The sequence below is a fragment of the Hypanus sabinus genome, chromosome 3, assembly GCF_030144855.1.
Source record: "Hypanus sabinus isolate sHypSab1 chromosome 3, sHypSab1.hap1, whole genome shotgun sequence".
Lineage (NCBI taxonomy): Eukaryota > Metazoa > Chordata > Chondrichthyes > Myliobatiformes > Dasyatidae > Hypanus > Hypanus sabinus.
This window is the reverse complement of record NC_082708.1, coordinates 49,087,046-49,101,012: the sequence shown is the minus strand read 5'-3', so window position 1 is coordinate 49,101,012 and position 13,967 is coordinate 49,087,046. Positions and strand designations below refer to the sequence as shown.

General features: G+C 42.0%; 1 protein-coding gene across 1 annotated transcript in view; it reads left to right on the top strand.

Annotated features, from left to right (window-relative positions):
- ddx10 (DEAD (Asp-Glu-Ala-Asp) box polypeptide 10) overlaps window positions 1-13,967 on the top strand; it is a 313,215-nt gene that overhangs the window by 90,353 nt on the left and 208,895 nt on the right. The window contains exons 9-10 of the mRNA XM_059964262.1: window positions 2,259-2,421; window positions 9,366-9,450. Of these exons, the coding sequence (XP_059820245.1) occupies window positions 2,259-2,421; window positions 9,366-9,450 (248 nt within the window). The remainder of the gene's footprint in view (window positions 1-2,258; window positions 2,422-9,365; window positions 9,451-13,967) is intronic.

The following is a 13,967-nucleotide window of genomic DNA, read 5'->3' as shown; positions in this document are numbered from 1 at the left end:
TTTTCCATGTAAGCATCAAAGTTACCTTTGCAACTTTTTGAAGGATTAAGGATTATGGTTTGTTATATAGACTTGTGACCTTTCAGGTAAACTGCAACCTGTTTTATCTTGTGAATGGGTGACAGCTCAGAACAATACAGGAATAGGATTCTCTGCAAGTTGCAAGCCTGAGAGTCCATATCTAAAAACACAGAGCTCACTTGCCAATGTCGTACAAACAGTTTATTGTAATGAAGTGTCCTTGAAAACTAGTCAACAGTGTAGTGTCAGAAATCCCGTGACAAGTTGAAAGGGATCAGCAGAAATGGAATACATCTGGAGTCTGGTTTACTAAAAACTAAGACTATTTATTACTACTATAAATTAATATCATTAAAGCCGGATAATACGATACAGGTTATAACCCTGAACCCTGAACCCACCTGGCTTCACCATACTCGCCCATCCGCCATAGCACCTCAGACAGCACCACTCAAAACTCTGCAGCCTAACCTCTCCCAGCCAAACATATACAGCCACCAGCCCAACACTCAAACCTAATCCTGAAGTCCAGAAGGGGTACACAACCCAACAAACCCTAGGCACTCCCCAATTAACCCTGGCTTCAGCCCAACAAACCCAAAGCACACACTGATTAACCCCTGCAAAACCCCCACAAACCTGATGTCCTATGTCAAGAGGGGCAAGATTCAACAAAGGCAAGTGTTGGACCTGGTTAATGAAGGTGTGGGCCAGATCAAAGTGGCAGGGTCGAGTGAAACTGAATCTCAAGTGATGAGATCAAAAAGCACAAGAGGTCTGATTCGCCCACTGCCCGCATAATCTCAACCTAACCCTTAACCCTAACCCTAAATTTTTATTCATGACCTCCCCCCTCCCCTCCCTCCAAAATGTATGTGTGTGCGAGAGATAATAGTCCTCGAGGTAGATATCGGTCTTATGGTGTCAGGTAGGTTTAGGCAGTTCAGTTCACTTTGTGTTGCGTCGAGTTGAATTGATGGAGAGAGAGAGAGTTAATTGAGTTGTTGTTTAAGTTGGCAGCTTCAGTTGTTCTTGCTTCCAAAGTCTTTAGAGTCACTTCATGTGAACCCCACACAGACACAGACGGACAGAGCCCCTTCTAGGGAACGGTCTACTAACCCACGGCACGGGTTCACCACCAGCAGACCCCCACAGGCAAGCTCTTACCTGCACTGGTAATCACGGGTTGAAATTAATTGGTCCATGGCCTCCACTGTCCTGGTGGTCTTAAACTCCACCAGTGATTTCTTGGGTAGCTTCTGCACTTCTCCTGTGTCGTCTCTCCTCTGCCGTTATCAGACCAACCGCCTCAACTTTTATAATCCATTCGAAATTCCAGCCGTCCGTTAACTCAACCACTCTGAGCTGTTACCATGGTGACTTCCCAGCTCATGTCTCAGCTGGTGCCGAACTCTCTCTCTCAAGGTCATAATTAAAAGTGTTATCAAAACCGTCAGAGTCCTCTCTCTCTTTTAATTGCCTCCTTGTTCATTAGACTGCTGAATTTTGTAGCCAAAATGTTTCAAGTTCAAATTTAGTGTCAGTAAACCATACAGATATATACAGTTAAACAAAACAATGTTCCTCTTGGCCTAGGGTGCAAAACACAGTACATGTATCACAAGCAACACTTAAAATAATATTAAAACAATAACATTAATAGAGAATTAAAAATTCTATAGATATACAAGTTGACAAAAAGTGCATATATGACATAGTTAAATATACACCAGTATAATGATACTGGTGCTGTCATAAATAATGTGTACTGCGTATTCAGAAATCTCACAGCATGTTACCTAGCCTAACAGTCCTTGTTCTTTATACTGTGGTACCTTCCATCTGAATGTAGGATGTTGAAGAGTTTGTGGGATGGATGGGAGCGTTTTTGATAATACTGAGAGCCCTGAGAATACACCACTTCTGGGTTACCTCCTGGATTGGAGAGAACACTGAGCTTACCCACATAATGGTTGAATGTTAGCCGCAAACAAGATTTGCCATAATATGTTGTTTGACTAGCATCGTGAATTAATTGGGATTGGGAGGGGAAATATGCAATTCTTGAAATGGAAGTTTGAAAAATGTGTTTTACAACTTCAATCCAAACACCTGAGCTCAGTATTTTCAGCATTTATGTTTTTATTCCAACAAAAAAAAATAGATTAACTTTTTGCAACAGTTTGAGGTGTTTTTTTTTTATTTGTAACCTTCACATTTCTGCTTCTCTGCATTAGGTCCAGTATTTGTTCCGGGCATTCTGCCGTCTGCGTCCCGGATTACCAGTCCTTGCACTTCATGGCAAGCAACAACAGATGAAACGAGTTGAGGTCTACAATGATTTCTGCCGGAAAAAAGCTGCTGTCCTGTTTGCAACGGATATTGCTGCTCGAGGACTTGGTATGTTGTCTACAGGATGAAGAATGTGGGCAAGTGATGAGGGCAATTCAAACTTTTTTTTTCTATTGACCTGAATAACTTTCGAAGAACTTTTTACTGTAAATATTTAATCAGCATCAGGTTTAATATCAGGCAGATGACAGTTGTAGCAGCAGTACATTGCAATATGTAAAAATATTATGAATTTCGTTAAGAAATATGTATATATTTAAATTAAATAGTAGGGCAAATGGAGAGGAAAAAAGTAGTGCGGTATTGTACATGGGTTCATTGTCCTTACAGAAATCTGGCAGAGGGAAGGCTCTTTCGGGCTTCAGGCTCCTATATCACTGCCTTGATGGTATCAGTGAGAAGAGGACAGGTCCTGGGTGATGAGAGTCCTTTATGATGGATACCACCTTTTTGAGGCATTACCTTCTGAAGATGTCCTCGATGCTTCGGACGCTAGTGCCCAATTTGTTAGTCTTACTGACTTTTGAATACAAGCTTCTTGATGCGACTCTACCCAACAGCTGATCTATCCCAGTTCTGTACGTCTCCTTATCATCTGAAGTTATGCCATAATTGTGTTGTTGGCACATTTGTAGATGGCATTTGATCTTTGCCTAGCCACGCAGTCATGGGTGGAGAGAGAGTTGAGCAATGGGCTCACACCCTTGAGGTGCAGCAGCGCTGATTGTCATTGAGAAGGAGATGTTATTTCTGATCCGCACTGATTGTGGTCTTCTGATTAGGAAGTCAAGGATCCAGTTGCAGGGGTCCAGATTTTGGAGGTTATTCAGTCATACTATGATGGTGTTGAATGCTGAGCTGTAATCAATAAACAGCAGCCTGGAGCAAGGACTGCTATTGTCTAGGTAAATCAAGACCAAGTGGAGAGCCAGTGAAATTGCATCTGCTGTAGACCTATTACGGCGATAGATAAACTGCAGTAGGACCAAGTCCTTAGGCAGGAGTTGATTCTGGCCATGACCGACCTCTGAAAGCACTTCATCACAGTAGATGTAAGTGGACCTGGTTGATACTTGATGGTTGACGCAGATTTTCATTGTCCTACCAGTTACACCTTCAGGGCCTGACATCTTGCAAGTGTTCATGCTCATGCAAGATGTCCTGACATCGGCCCCAAGACAGAGGTCACCGAGTCACCCGACGCTGCAGGAATTTTCACAGGTGTAGTTTTATTCTCCCTTTCAAAGTGTGCGTTGAGCTCATCTGGAAATGAGGCATCACAGCCATTCCTGATGTTATTCTTCACCTTGTAGGAAGTAATGGTCTACAAAGCTTGCCAGAGCTGACGAGCATCAGAGTTTTTTTTTTGCTCTTAAAATAGCCTTCCATAAGCCTTCCATAAGTCGTATCTTGACTACTTTTATAGTGCTGGGTTACTGGTCTTAATGCTCTCAGCAGGCTTTCAGTCTCCTGGTTTGGGTATGTCCAGTATATAATTCAAAGGCAAACACTTATCCACATGGGTCTTGGCGAAATCAGTGACAACTATGGCATATTTATTCAGATTTGAAGATGAATCCCTGAATATTCTCCAGTCCACTGATTCAAAGCAGTCCTGTAACCTCTTGTCCACTTTCCTTGACCATACTTTCATGGTCCAGAGCATGGGATAGGATGGCATGGCAAGCATTCTTTCTGGTGGTGTGACAGTGGTCAAGTGTGTTGGCCTCTCTGGCTCCATAGGTGATTTTGGTGGTAGTTTTTTTTAGAGATTTCTACGAGTGGACCTGGTTGAACTCCTCCGCCGTGATTGGTTGTGCTGTTTTGTTGCTGCTGATCACAGTACTTGACTCCTCCAGTGCCTGCCTGCCTGCCATTGGCCACGAGTGGATTGCACACCACTACTAGGATGGCAGTGGAAAACTCCCTCGGCAGATAAAATGGATGTAACTTGACCACCAGATGTTCCAGGTCAGTGGAGCAGGGCTGAGACTCAGCTATCCTGTCTTTGTGTTGGATGGTAAAGCTTTCGGCTTGCAGTGCAGCAATCCAAAATGATGGGAGTGGGCAATATTTCCATGAAGCAAAGTATAAAGCAGTCCTTGATGTCCCTCTGGTACTGCAATCTTGTCTGAGGTCTTCAGTTCTATTTTTGAGAGACTGTCAGCAGGCTAGTAGGAGGTGGGAGGTAAGAGCCAGTGTTTCAAGTTTGCTTGCAGACCAGCATTCTTTCATCATTCCCCTTTTCTTAAACGGGAGCTGCACTCGCAGCCTGAGTCTTCAGTCCAGGATCAGCATATTTTGAGGATTAGTAGGATTTTTAAATGTCTTAAAACCATGTTGCTAACTGAAGTACCTATGGCTATGACTGGATTTTAGCTGTGGTAGTATTAAACAGGAACATTTAATGATTCTCTTTGGGGATGCACGTAAAGATCACTTTCCAGTGGCATCTTGCAGAAGCCTCACGTTACTGTTGGAATGCCTCATTCCAATACTTTCATTCTTATGCTCACTTGTACTATCACATTCTCTTTTTTTTCTTTCCTCTTTTGTCCTGATAATGACGACACAGTGATTGTTATGCAGAATGGATGAGCTTTTATTTTTGTTAAATTGTAAAATATAAATATTTTACCTCATTTTTTCAATATAATCAGTTCAACATTCAAAGTGAAAATTTATTATTAAAGTGCACGTAGCATGTCACCCCACATTGTACAAACCTCAGGTTTATTTTCTTGTAGACATAGTCAATAAATAACTAATAGAATCAATAAAAAATTGCATCATACAGACAACCAGAGTGCAAAAAAGATGACAAACTGAGCAACTGCAAAAACAAAAAAAATGGAAATAATTATAAATGAACCATAAATATCAAGAACATGATCTGAAGAGTGCTTGAAAGCGAGTTCATAGGTTGTGGGAACAGTTGATGGGGCAAGTGAAGTTATCTCCTTTGGTTCAAGAGCTTAAACCTGGTGGTGTGAGTTCTGAGGCTCTTGTACTTTCTTCCTAATGGCAGTAGTGAGAAGAGGGCTTGTTCTGTGAGGTGCGGTTCCCTGATGATAGATGCTGCTTGCCTGTGACAGTTTTCCTTGTAGATGTGCTCAATGGTGGGCCGGGTTTCACCCATGATGGACTGGGTAATATCCATTGCTTTTGGTATGATTTTCCATTCAAGGGCATTGATGTTTCCATACCAGGTTGTGATGCAGCTAATCAATACCCTCCACCACATGTCTGCAGAAGTTTATAAAAGTTTTAGATGTCATGCCGAATCTTTGCAAACTTTGAAGGAAGAAGAGGTGCTGTCATGCTGTCTTTGTAATTGCACTTGTATATTGGGCCCAGGACAGGTCCTCTGAAATGATAACACTGAGGAATTCAAAGCTGTTGACCCTCTCCATCTTTGATCTGGCTCATGGACTCTGGTTTCCTCCTCCTGAAGTAAAAATCAGCTCCTTGGTCTTCCTGACATTGACTGAGGTGGTTGTTGTGGTACCACTCAGCCAGATTTTCAGTCTCCCTCTATGCGTTTGTCACCACCTTTGATTTGGCCTACGACAGTAGTGTCGTCAACAAACGTGAATGTGGCAGTGGAGCTGTGCTTAGTCACACAGTCATAAGTGTGAAGTGAGTCGAGCAGGAGACTAAGCCCACATGTGCTGACGGAGATGGTGGAGGAGATGTTGCCAATCCGAACGGACTGGGATCTGCAAGTGGAGAATTCCAGGATCCAATTGCACAAGGAGGTATTGAGGCCCAGTTCTTGAAGCTTATTAATTAGTTTTGAGCAGATGACAGTATTGAATGCTGAACTGTAGTCCATGAAGAGCATCCTGATGTATGCATCTTTGCTGTTCAGATGTTCCAGGGTTGAGTGAAGAGACAATGAAATGGCATTTGATGTTGACCTGTTGTGCCAGTAGGCAAATCGGAGCAGATCCAAGTCACTTCTCAGGCAGGATTTGGTATGTTTCATCACCACCTCACCAAACACTTCATTATGATGATGTAAATGTTTACTGAATGATAGTCAATGAGGCAGGTTACCACATTCTTCTGAAGCACCGGTATAACTGAAGCCTGCTTAAAGCAGTTTTAGATGTCATGCCAAATCTTTGTAAACTCCTAAGGGAGTAAAGGCGCTGGCTTGCTTTCTTCATCATTGCACTTATGTGCTGGGCACAGGACAATTCCTCTGAAATGATAACACAGGAATTCAAAGTTGTTGACCCTCTCCACCTTTGATTCCCCCATGAGGGCTGGCTCATGGATCTCAGACTGTTGAAACGAGAGGTTTAAGATCTTAGTGAACATTACGACTCCAACCAGTTGATCAGTACAGGCCTTTAGTACTCAGCCATGTACCCTGTCTGGGCTGGATGCTTTCAATGGGTTCCCCCTCTTGAAGGATGCTTTCACATCTGCCTCAGAGACTGAAATCACAGGATCAGTTGGGGGCTGTGGATTTTGTGATAGCTCCTCCATGTTTTGATGGACAAGTTGAACCAGTCTGGAAGCCAAGCCCTGTTATCACCTACGATCTATCACTTGATTTCATTTTTTAAGGGGTGAAAATATTCAAGCCCTGCCAAAGCTGTCATTTATCCTGATTCCAGTTTAGTCTGGAATTTTCACTTTGCCTGTGAGGTGGCTTTCTGGAGAATGTACCTATACCTCTTGTAGCTTTCTTGGTTGCCAGACCTGAATGCCTCTGATGTAACCCTTAGCAGATTGTGGATGTCAAGGTTGATCCAGGGCTTCTGGTTGCTGAAGACACTGAATGATTTTGTGGGGATACACTTGTATACGACTTTTTATAAAGTTCATGGTGTATTCGTTCAAATCCATAGATGAGTCCGTGAACATTGTCCAGTCCACTGACTTGAAGCAATCCTGTAGTTGCTCTTCTGCCTCCCGTGACCCTCTGTTTGGTGTCCTAATCTCTTGAGCCTTGCTTGTTAGTCTCTGCCTGTGTGCAGGTAGGAGAAGGATCAGATTTTCCAGAAAGCGGTCTGGGCATGGAAAGGTAGGCATTCCTTATTGTAGTACAGCAGTGCTTTAGTGAGTTGGGACCTCTGATGCTACAGGTTATAAGCTGATTGTAATTAGGTGCGCTTTCTTCAAACAAGCCTGATTGAAGTATGGTCAGGATCACAGAGGAGAACTCTTGGTAAATAGAACGGTCAGCATTTGATTGTTAGCTGTTCAAAGTGTTTTGGGGGGGGGGGGGGAACAAGCACGTCAAAATCGCCACATCAGAGCACCACAGGAAGTTTATCATGAGAGTTTCGTCTGGGTTAATTTGAAGTTGCAGTCTAAGTTCTTAAACAGATTTTTGGACGTGAAAGGAAACTGAAGCACGTGGAGGAAACTGACATGGTTAAGGAGAGAACTTGTGAACTCTGTACAGAAGGCACCCTACATTGTGATTAAACCCAGATTCCTGGAGGTGTGAGGCTGTGGCACTAACTGTTGTATCACTTGGCTGTCCTGTTGTATTCACCCGTATCTTCCTTTCTCATCTCATTTATACGAATTGGTAAACTGGCGAGGCTTTATAGTTTGGTTAAAAATCCTACATCCTGATCTGCCATTTACAGCAAGGAAATCCTCTGTCTAACAGTGACTCTGCAAACATGGTGAATAGGATACTGTCAGAATATCTGTGAGATTAAAATTAGTAATATGTGGAGTACCTTGACCACCAATAACAGTAGGAATTTGTTATTCCGGCTTTGTATCTTCCTGGTTTGCCATTGAAGACAGGATCAACCCTTGTTCAATAATGAGTGCAGAAGAGCTTGTTAAGAACAGTAGCTGAAAACTTATTTATTTAGTGATATACCACAGAGTTGGCCCTTCTGGTCCTTCAAACCATGCCACCCCAGCAACCCCTGACAAGCCCAATTAACTCTAACCTAAACATGGGACAATTTACAATGATCAGTTAAGTTACTCGGTATGTCTTTGGACTGTGGGATGAAACCAGAGGTCCCAGAGGAAACACACACATTCCACAGGAAGGACGTCCAGAGACTCCTTGCAGAAAGGCACTGGAATTGAACTACAGAATGCCCTGAGCTATAGTAACGTTGCGCTAACCGCTATGCTACTGTGGCGACTTTTTCAAAGTAGGGGAGCTCAAACGATGAGACGCAACACAGAACTGTTTATATGCTTAGCAACAAAAGTAGTATGTGATGAGCAGAGCTAAGTGATCTTGCAGTCAGGTCATAGCTCAGGAGTCTCTCAGTTAGTCATGAATGAACATGGACAATTAAACAGCTAATGGACAGAAGAGGTTGCAAGAATGTCACTATTCTCAATTCAGCATCTGTGTGCTTAAGTAAAAAGACTGAAGTATTCGTATCCACATTCAAACAGAAATGCCAAATAGATTATCCATTTATAGAAACCAATCATAAAGAAACCTGTCTTTGGCCATTTTAATTTACTCCATGCGATATTCATTGCCCACAGACCTCTCTCGGTGGTTTTGAGACCAGGCAGGGTACCAGCTATTGTATTGAGAACTTGCAGAACAGAACTGCCTGCTCCTCTAATTAACTGGTTGCATTGTAGCATTAATCTAGCAGTGTGGGAGGTTACCCATATACGTCTGTTCAGACCACATAAAGCATGAAATGGTAAGTGGCAGGTAGTATTCACATCACAATAGTTCAGACAATGACCATCTTCACAAAGTATGAAGTCAAAGTGTCAAAATAATATAGAAGGACAGCAGGAGATCATGCTAGATACTCAACAGGATACATCTGGAGATACTTTCATCTATGGGAGAATCTTGAACAAGGAGACATAGTTGCATGATTAGAGGCTTGTCATTGAAAACTGAAGTTAATAGGAACTTTTCACAGAGGGGGATGATATCTAGAATTCTAAAGTTCATGTGTAGAATATACAGCTTTTATTACACTATGGTAGTGTCTAATTAAAAGAAAAATGTTTTTTTTACCCAGATTTCCCTGCTGTGAACTGGGTTCTTCAATTGGATTGTCCAGAGGATGCTAATACTTACATTCATAGAGCTGGGAGGACAGCCAGGTATTGTGAAATGAATCCGTGCTTATCTAACTGTATTCCAGTTCTCTTGGTGAATTTTATTATAGACATTATTTGAGTGCTTATAATGAATATTAAGTGGCAATTTTAGATTAACTTGTAATTTGACTTTTAAAGAGTCATACATTTTCTTTACCTCACTTGATAAATTATTTTCTTTTGGTTATTTTCTTTTATATTACAAATTGTTATGAATATTGCAATGGCTTTCTTGGTTTCTGTTTAATGCTACTACCTGTGTTCTGGAAGAGGCAAAAGGAGTGTGAGTGCATTCAAAAACGTACTGCTGAATATTTCCTGCCTGAACTGGAAAAAACACTTAATTTTTTTTTACTTTCATATTTTGAAATGTTAACCTGTCCACCATTTGGTCAGGCATTTCTTGCTCTATATGTAGTATATTCTGGGGGGTGGGGTCCCAGATTGACCTCAGAACCCATTGAACTGGAGTGGAGACAAATTCTCCTTGATTCCTCAGGGACCACTTGAGAAGAAAAGAATGTCTGGTAGAGATAAGAGACTGCAGATGCTGGAATCTGGACCAAAAAGCAATGTTGGACAAATTCAGGCAGTATCAATGGAGGGAAATGGACAGTCAACATTGTGGATTGAGACCCTTCGTCTGGACTGCAAGATGGAGGAGAGATGGCCAATATAAAGAGAAGGGGGTGGGGGGAAAGAGTAAGAGCTGGGAGGCAATAGGTGGATCCAGGTTAAGAGGGTTGGCAGATGGAGGAGGGAAGAGCGGATATCATGACAGAGGCTGGGAGACAATAGTGGAGGCATCAAAAGGCTGTTGCTGATGAAATCTGAAAGGAAAGTGGAGCAAGGAACCAAGTAAAGGAGATGGGGTGGGAAGGAATGTCTTTCAACCTTCACACGAAATTTATCTCTGTCATGCATTGAAATACATTCCTTCAAAAAGGGCAATACAATATTTCAATCACCTGACAAAGGTAGGCACCAATTGTAGGGAGCATGAAAGTATGAATTTCCGTGTTAAGCTGATGGATAATGGATTTAACTTTTTTGTAATGAGTGTTGGAATATTTAGTAGTACGTCAGCAAGTCAATACTTAATTGGTAATACACCAGTTTCCATTGCTTGTGTTGGAAATTATTTTGGCAGGAGCATTTTAAAGAAGTTACTATACAATAAATTACGTGAGATTTCATGTCTATTTACTTGAACACCACAATCTGCTTTGAAAATATTTATTGTATTGGATTTTTGTGATTACTTTTAAGATTAACTGTAGGACTTTGCAATTTGCAGTGAGTACTCTTCAAAGAGGGGAAAATTTGGTTATTTTTAATTCGTACATTTCTGAGGTTCTGAGCACTGTTGGCAAGATGAACTGCTCAAACTTGTGAAGGTGGTGGTGTGAAGCTGTCTTAACTGGCCAGAATCCTCCTGTTGGGTGTGGAGTTCCAGGATTTAGATCCTGTGATGACACGGAAATGGTGAACTGTTTTCAAGTTGAGATGTTGTGAAACTTCGACGATAACCAGTAACTCTTCCTCTTCTTAAAGTTCTCTTTTTTGTGGTCGGAGAACAGTCAATTTTGATGGTTTCAGAAATCATTGGCGAGTGTGGATTGGGACAGCCTGTTTTCTGGGAAAGGTGTACATGGAAAGTGGGAGGCCTTCAAAAAAATGAAATTTCAAAAGTATAGGGCTAGTATGTGCCTGTCAGAATAGAAGGTGTGGGGAACCTTGGTTTTCAAGTGGTCTTGAGGCCCTGGTTAAGAAAGGTAGGAGGTGCACAGCAAATATAAACAAGTAGGAACATATGAGCTGCTTTTGGAGTATAAGAAGTGCAAGAGATCATTTAGGAAAGAAATCAGGAGGGCTAAAAGAAAGTATGAGGTTACTCTGGCAGACATGGTGAAGGAGAATCCTGAGGGCTTCTACAGATATGTTAAGAGCAAAAGGATAGCAAAGGACAAAATTGGTCCTCTGGAAAATCAGAATGGTAATCTATGCATGGAGCCAAAACAGATGAGGGAGATTTGAAATGCATTCTTTGCATCTGTATTTACTTGGGGGACGGATGCAGAGTCTATAGAAGTGAGGCAAAGCGACATCAACATGGACCCTGTACAGTTTAGAGGAGGAGGTGTTTGCTACCGTGAGGCAAATCAGGGTGGATAAATTCCCAGGGCCTGACAAGGTGTTCCCTTGGACCCTATGGGAGAGAAGTGCAGAAATTGCCAGGGCCCTAGCAGAGATATTTAAAACATCCTTAACGACAGGAGTTATCAGAGGGTTGGAGGACTACCAATGTTGTTTAAAAAGGGTCTAAACAGAATTCAGAATATAGGCTGGTGAATATGATATCAGTTGTGGGAAAGTTACTGGAAGGTATTCAAAGAGACTGATGTTCAAATTGGCTTTGAATGAGAAGCTAGTGGTGGTAGGTTGCTTCTCTGTCTGGAAGCCTGTGACTAGTGGTGTGCAGCCGAGGGAGGTGCTGGGTCCTTTGTCATCCAAATCATTGAAACAGATGACAATGTGATAAATTTGCGGTTGACACCAGGATTGGGAGTTTGTGGTCAGTGAGGAAGGCTATTGTGGCTGCAGAGGGATCTGTATCAGCTGGGAAAATGGGTTGAAAAATGGCAGATGGAATTTAATGCAGACAGGTGTGAGGTTTTGCACTTTAGTCTGACCAACCAGGGTAGGTCTTGCACAGTGAATGATAAGGCACTGAGAAGGGTGGTAGAACAGAGGGATCTGGGAATATTGGTATATATTTCGCTGAAAGTGGCGTCGTAGGTAGATAGGGTTGTAAAGAAAGCTTTTGGCACATAGGCCGCCTTAAATCAAAGTATTGAGTCCAGGAGGTGATGTTATGTTGAAGTTGTATAAGACATAAATGAGGTCTAATTTGGAGTGTTGTGTGCAGTTCTTGTCACCTTACCTACAGTAAAGATGTAAACAAGTTTGAGAGAGTGCAGAGAAAATTTACAAGGATATTGCCGGGTCTGGAGGACCTGAGTTATAAGGAAAGATTGGATAGGTTAGGACTGTATTTTTTCAAATGTAGACGATTCAGAGGAAATTTGTTTGAGGTACACAAAATTATGATCAGGGCCTGATCAGTGGCATTCAGGTCTGGCGACCTAGTTTGAATACTGGTGAGACTTGACGTAGATTGGATTGTTTTGTTGAATACCTCAAGTCCATCCTCTGAAAGCAGAATTTCTCAGTGGCAAATCATTTCAATTCTTATTCCTATTCATGTTCTGATATGTCAGTCCATTGCCTCCTCTTTTGCAATGATGAGGCCACTCAGGTTTGAAGAGCAGCACCTTGTAATTCCTTGAGGAAACCTCCAACCTGATGACATGAACCAATTACTCCAACTTCTGGTAACTTTTCCTTTCCCCTTCCCTCTTCTTCATTTCCCCGCTTTGTCCTCTTGCCTCTTCTCCTCACCAGCCTATCACTTCCCGCGGTGCCTCTCCTTCCCTTTCTCCCATGATCCACTCGCCTTTCCTATCTAGATTCCTTCTTCTCCAGCCCTTTGCCTTTTCCCACCTCCCACCTTATTCTGACTTCTTCCCCCTTCCTTTCTAGTCTTGATGAAGGATCTTGGTCCAAGTTTCCTTGGATGCTGAGTTCTGCAATCATTTTGCGTGTTGCTTTGGATTTCCAGCATCTGCAGCGTCTCTTGTGTTGATTTATTAGTCCTTGGTGGAATGCTGTCTAGATCTTGCTTCATTCAAATGTGGACTGGTGTATTTGCTCAGGAGTTGTTAAATCAAAATAAATATTGTAAAGTAATATCAAAACTTATGTCCTTAAAAAAAAATCTGGTCAAGGTAGTGCTTGCATACAATGCTCCTTTGGTTGACATCTTCAGGATAGATCATGAAACCATCTTTTTCACATCTTTTATGTTTGTTTCTTGTACTGAATGTGATTCTGGAACTGCTGGAGCCTTTGTTTTGTTGTCGAGATCATTTGGGTGCTTCAGTACTCTGCAGTCTCCAAGAAAATTCCAGGAGGCAGAGGCAATGTGAGCGAACCTTGTGGCAGTCAGGCTGCAGGATGGTGCGCGAGATGATTTGGGGGTTGATTTGCCTGTCAGTTTTTTTTGTGGGAGGTGGGATTTGGGGGTTATGCTGCCTTTTTTTTTCTTTCATGGTTTCACGGCTAACTGGAGAATTGAATTTCAGAGCTGTATACTTTGATAATGAGTCTTTGAACCTTATAATGGAAGGAGATTCACTTATGGTTGTAATGAAAACAAAGTCAATGTCAAGATGAGTCAATTTTGATGAAGGATTCTCAAGCTGAAGCATTGATACTTTACTCTTTCCACAGATATTGTCTGACTTCCAGAGCCTTTTCAGCATTTCTGTCCTTGTACCAGATTTCTAGAGTTTGCGGTTTTGTTGTTTTGATAATTTTTTTGTTTATTGATAGCTGACCTGAAAAACTCCTCCTGTAATTACATGGGGTTGGGAGAACTGTTGACAAAAGTTAGATAT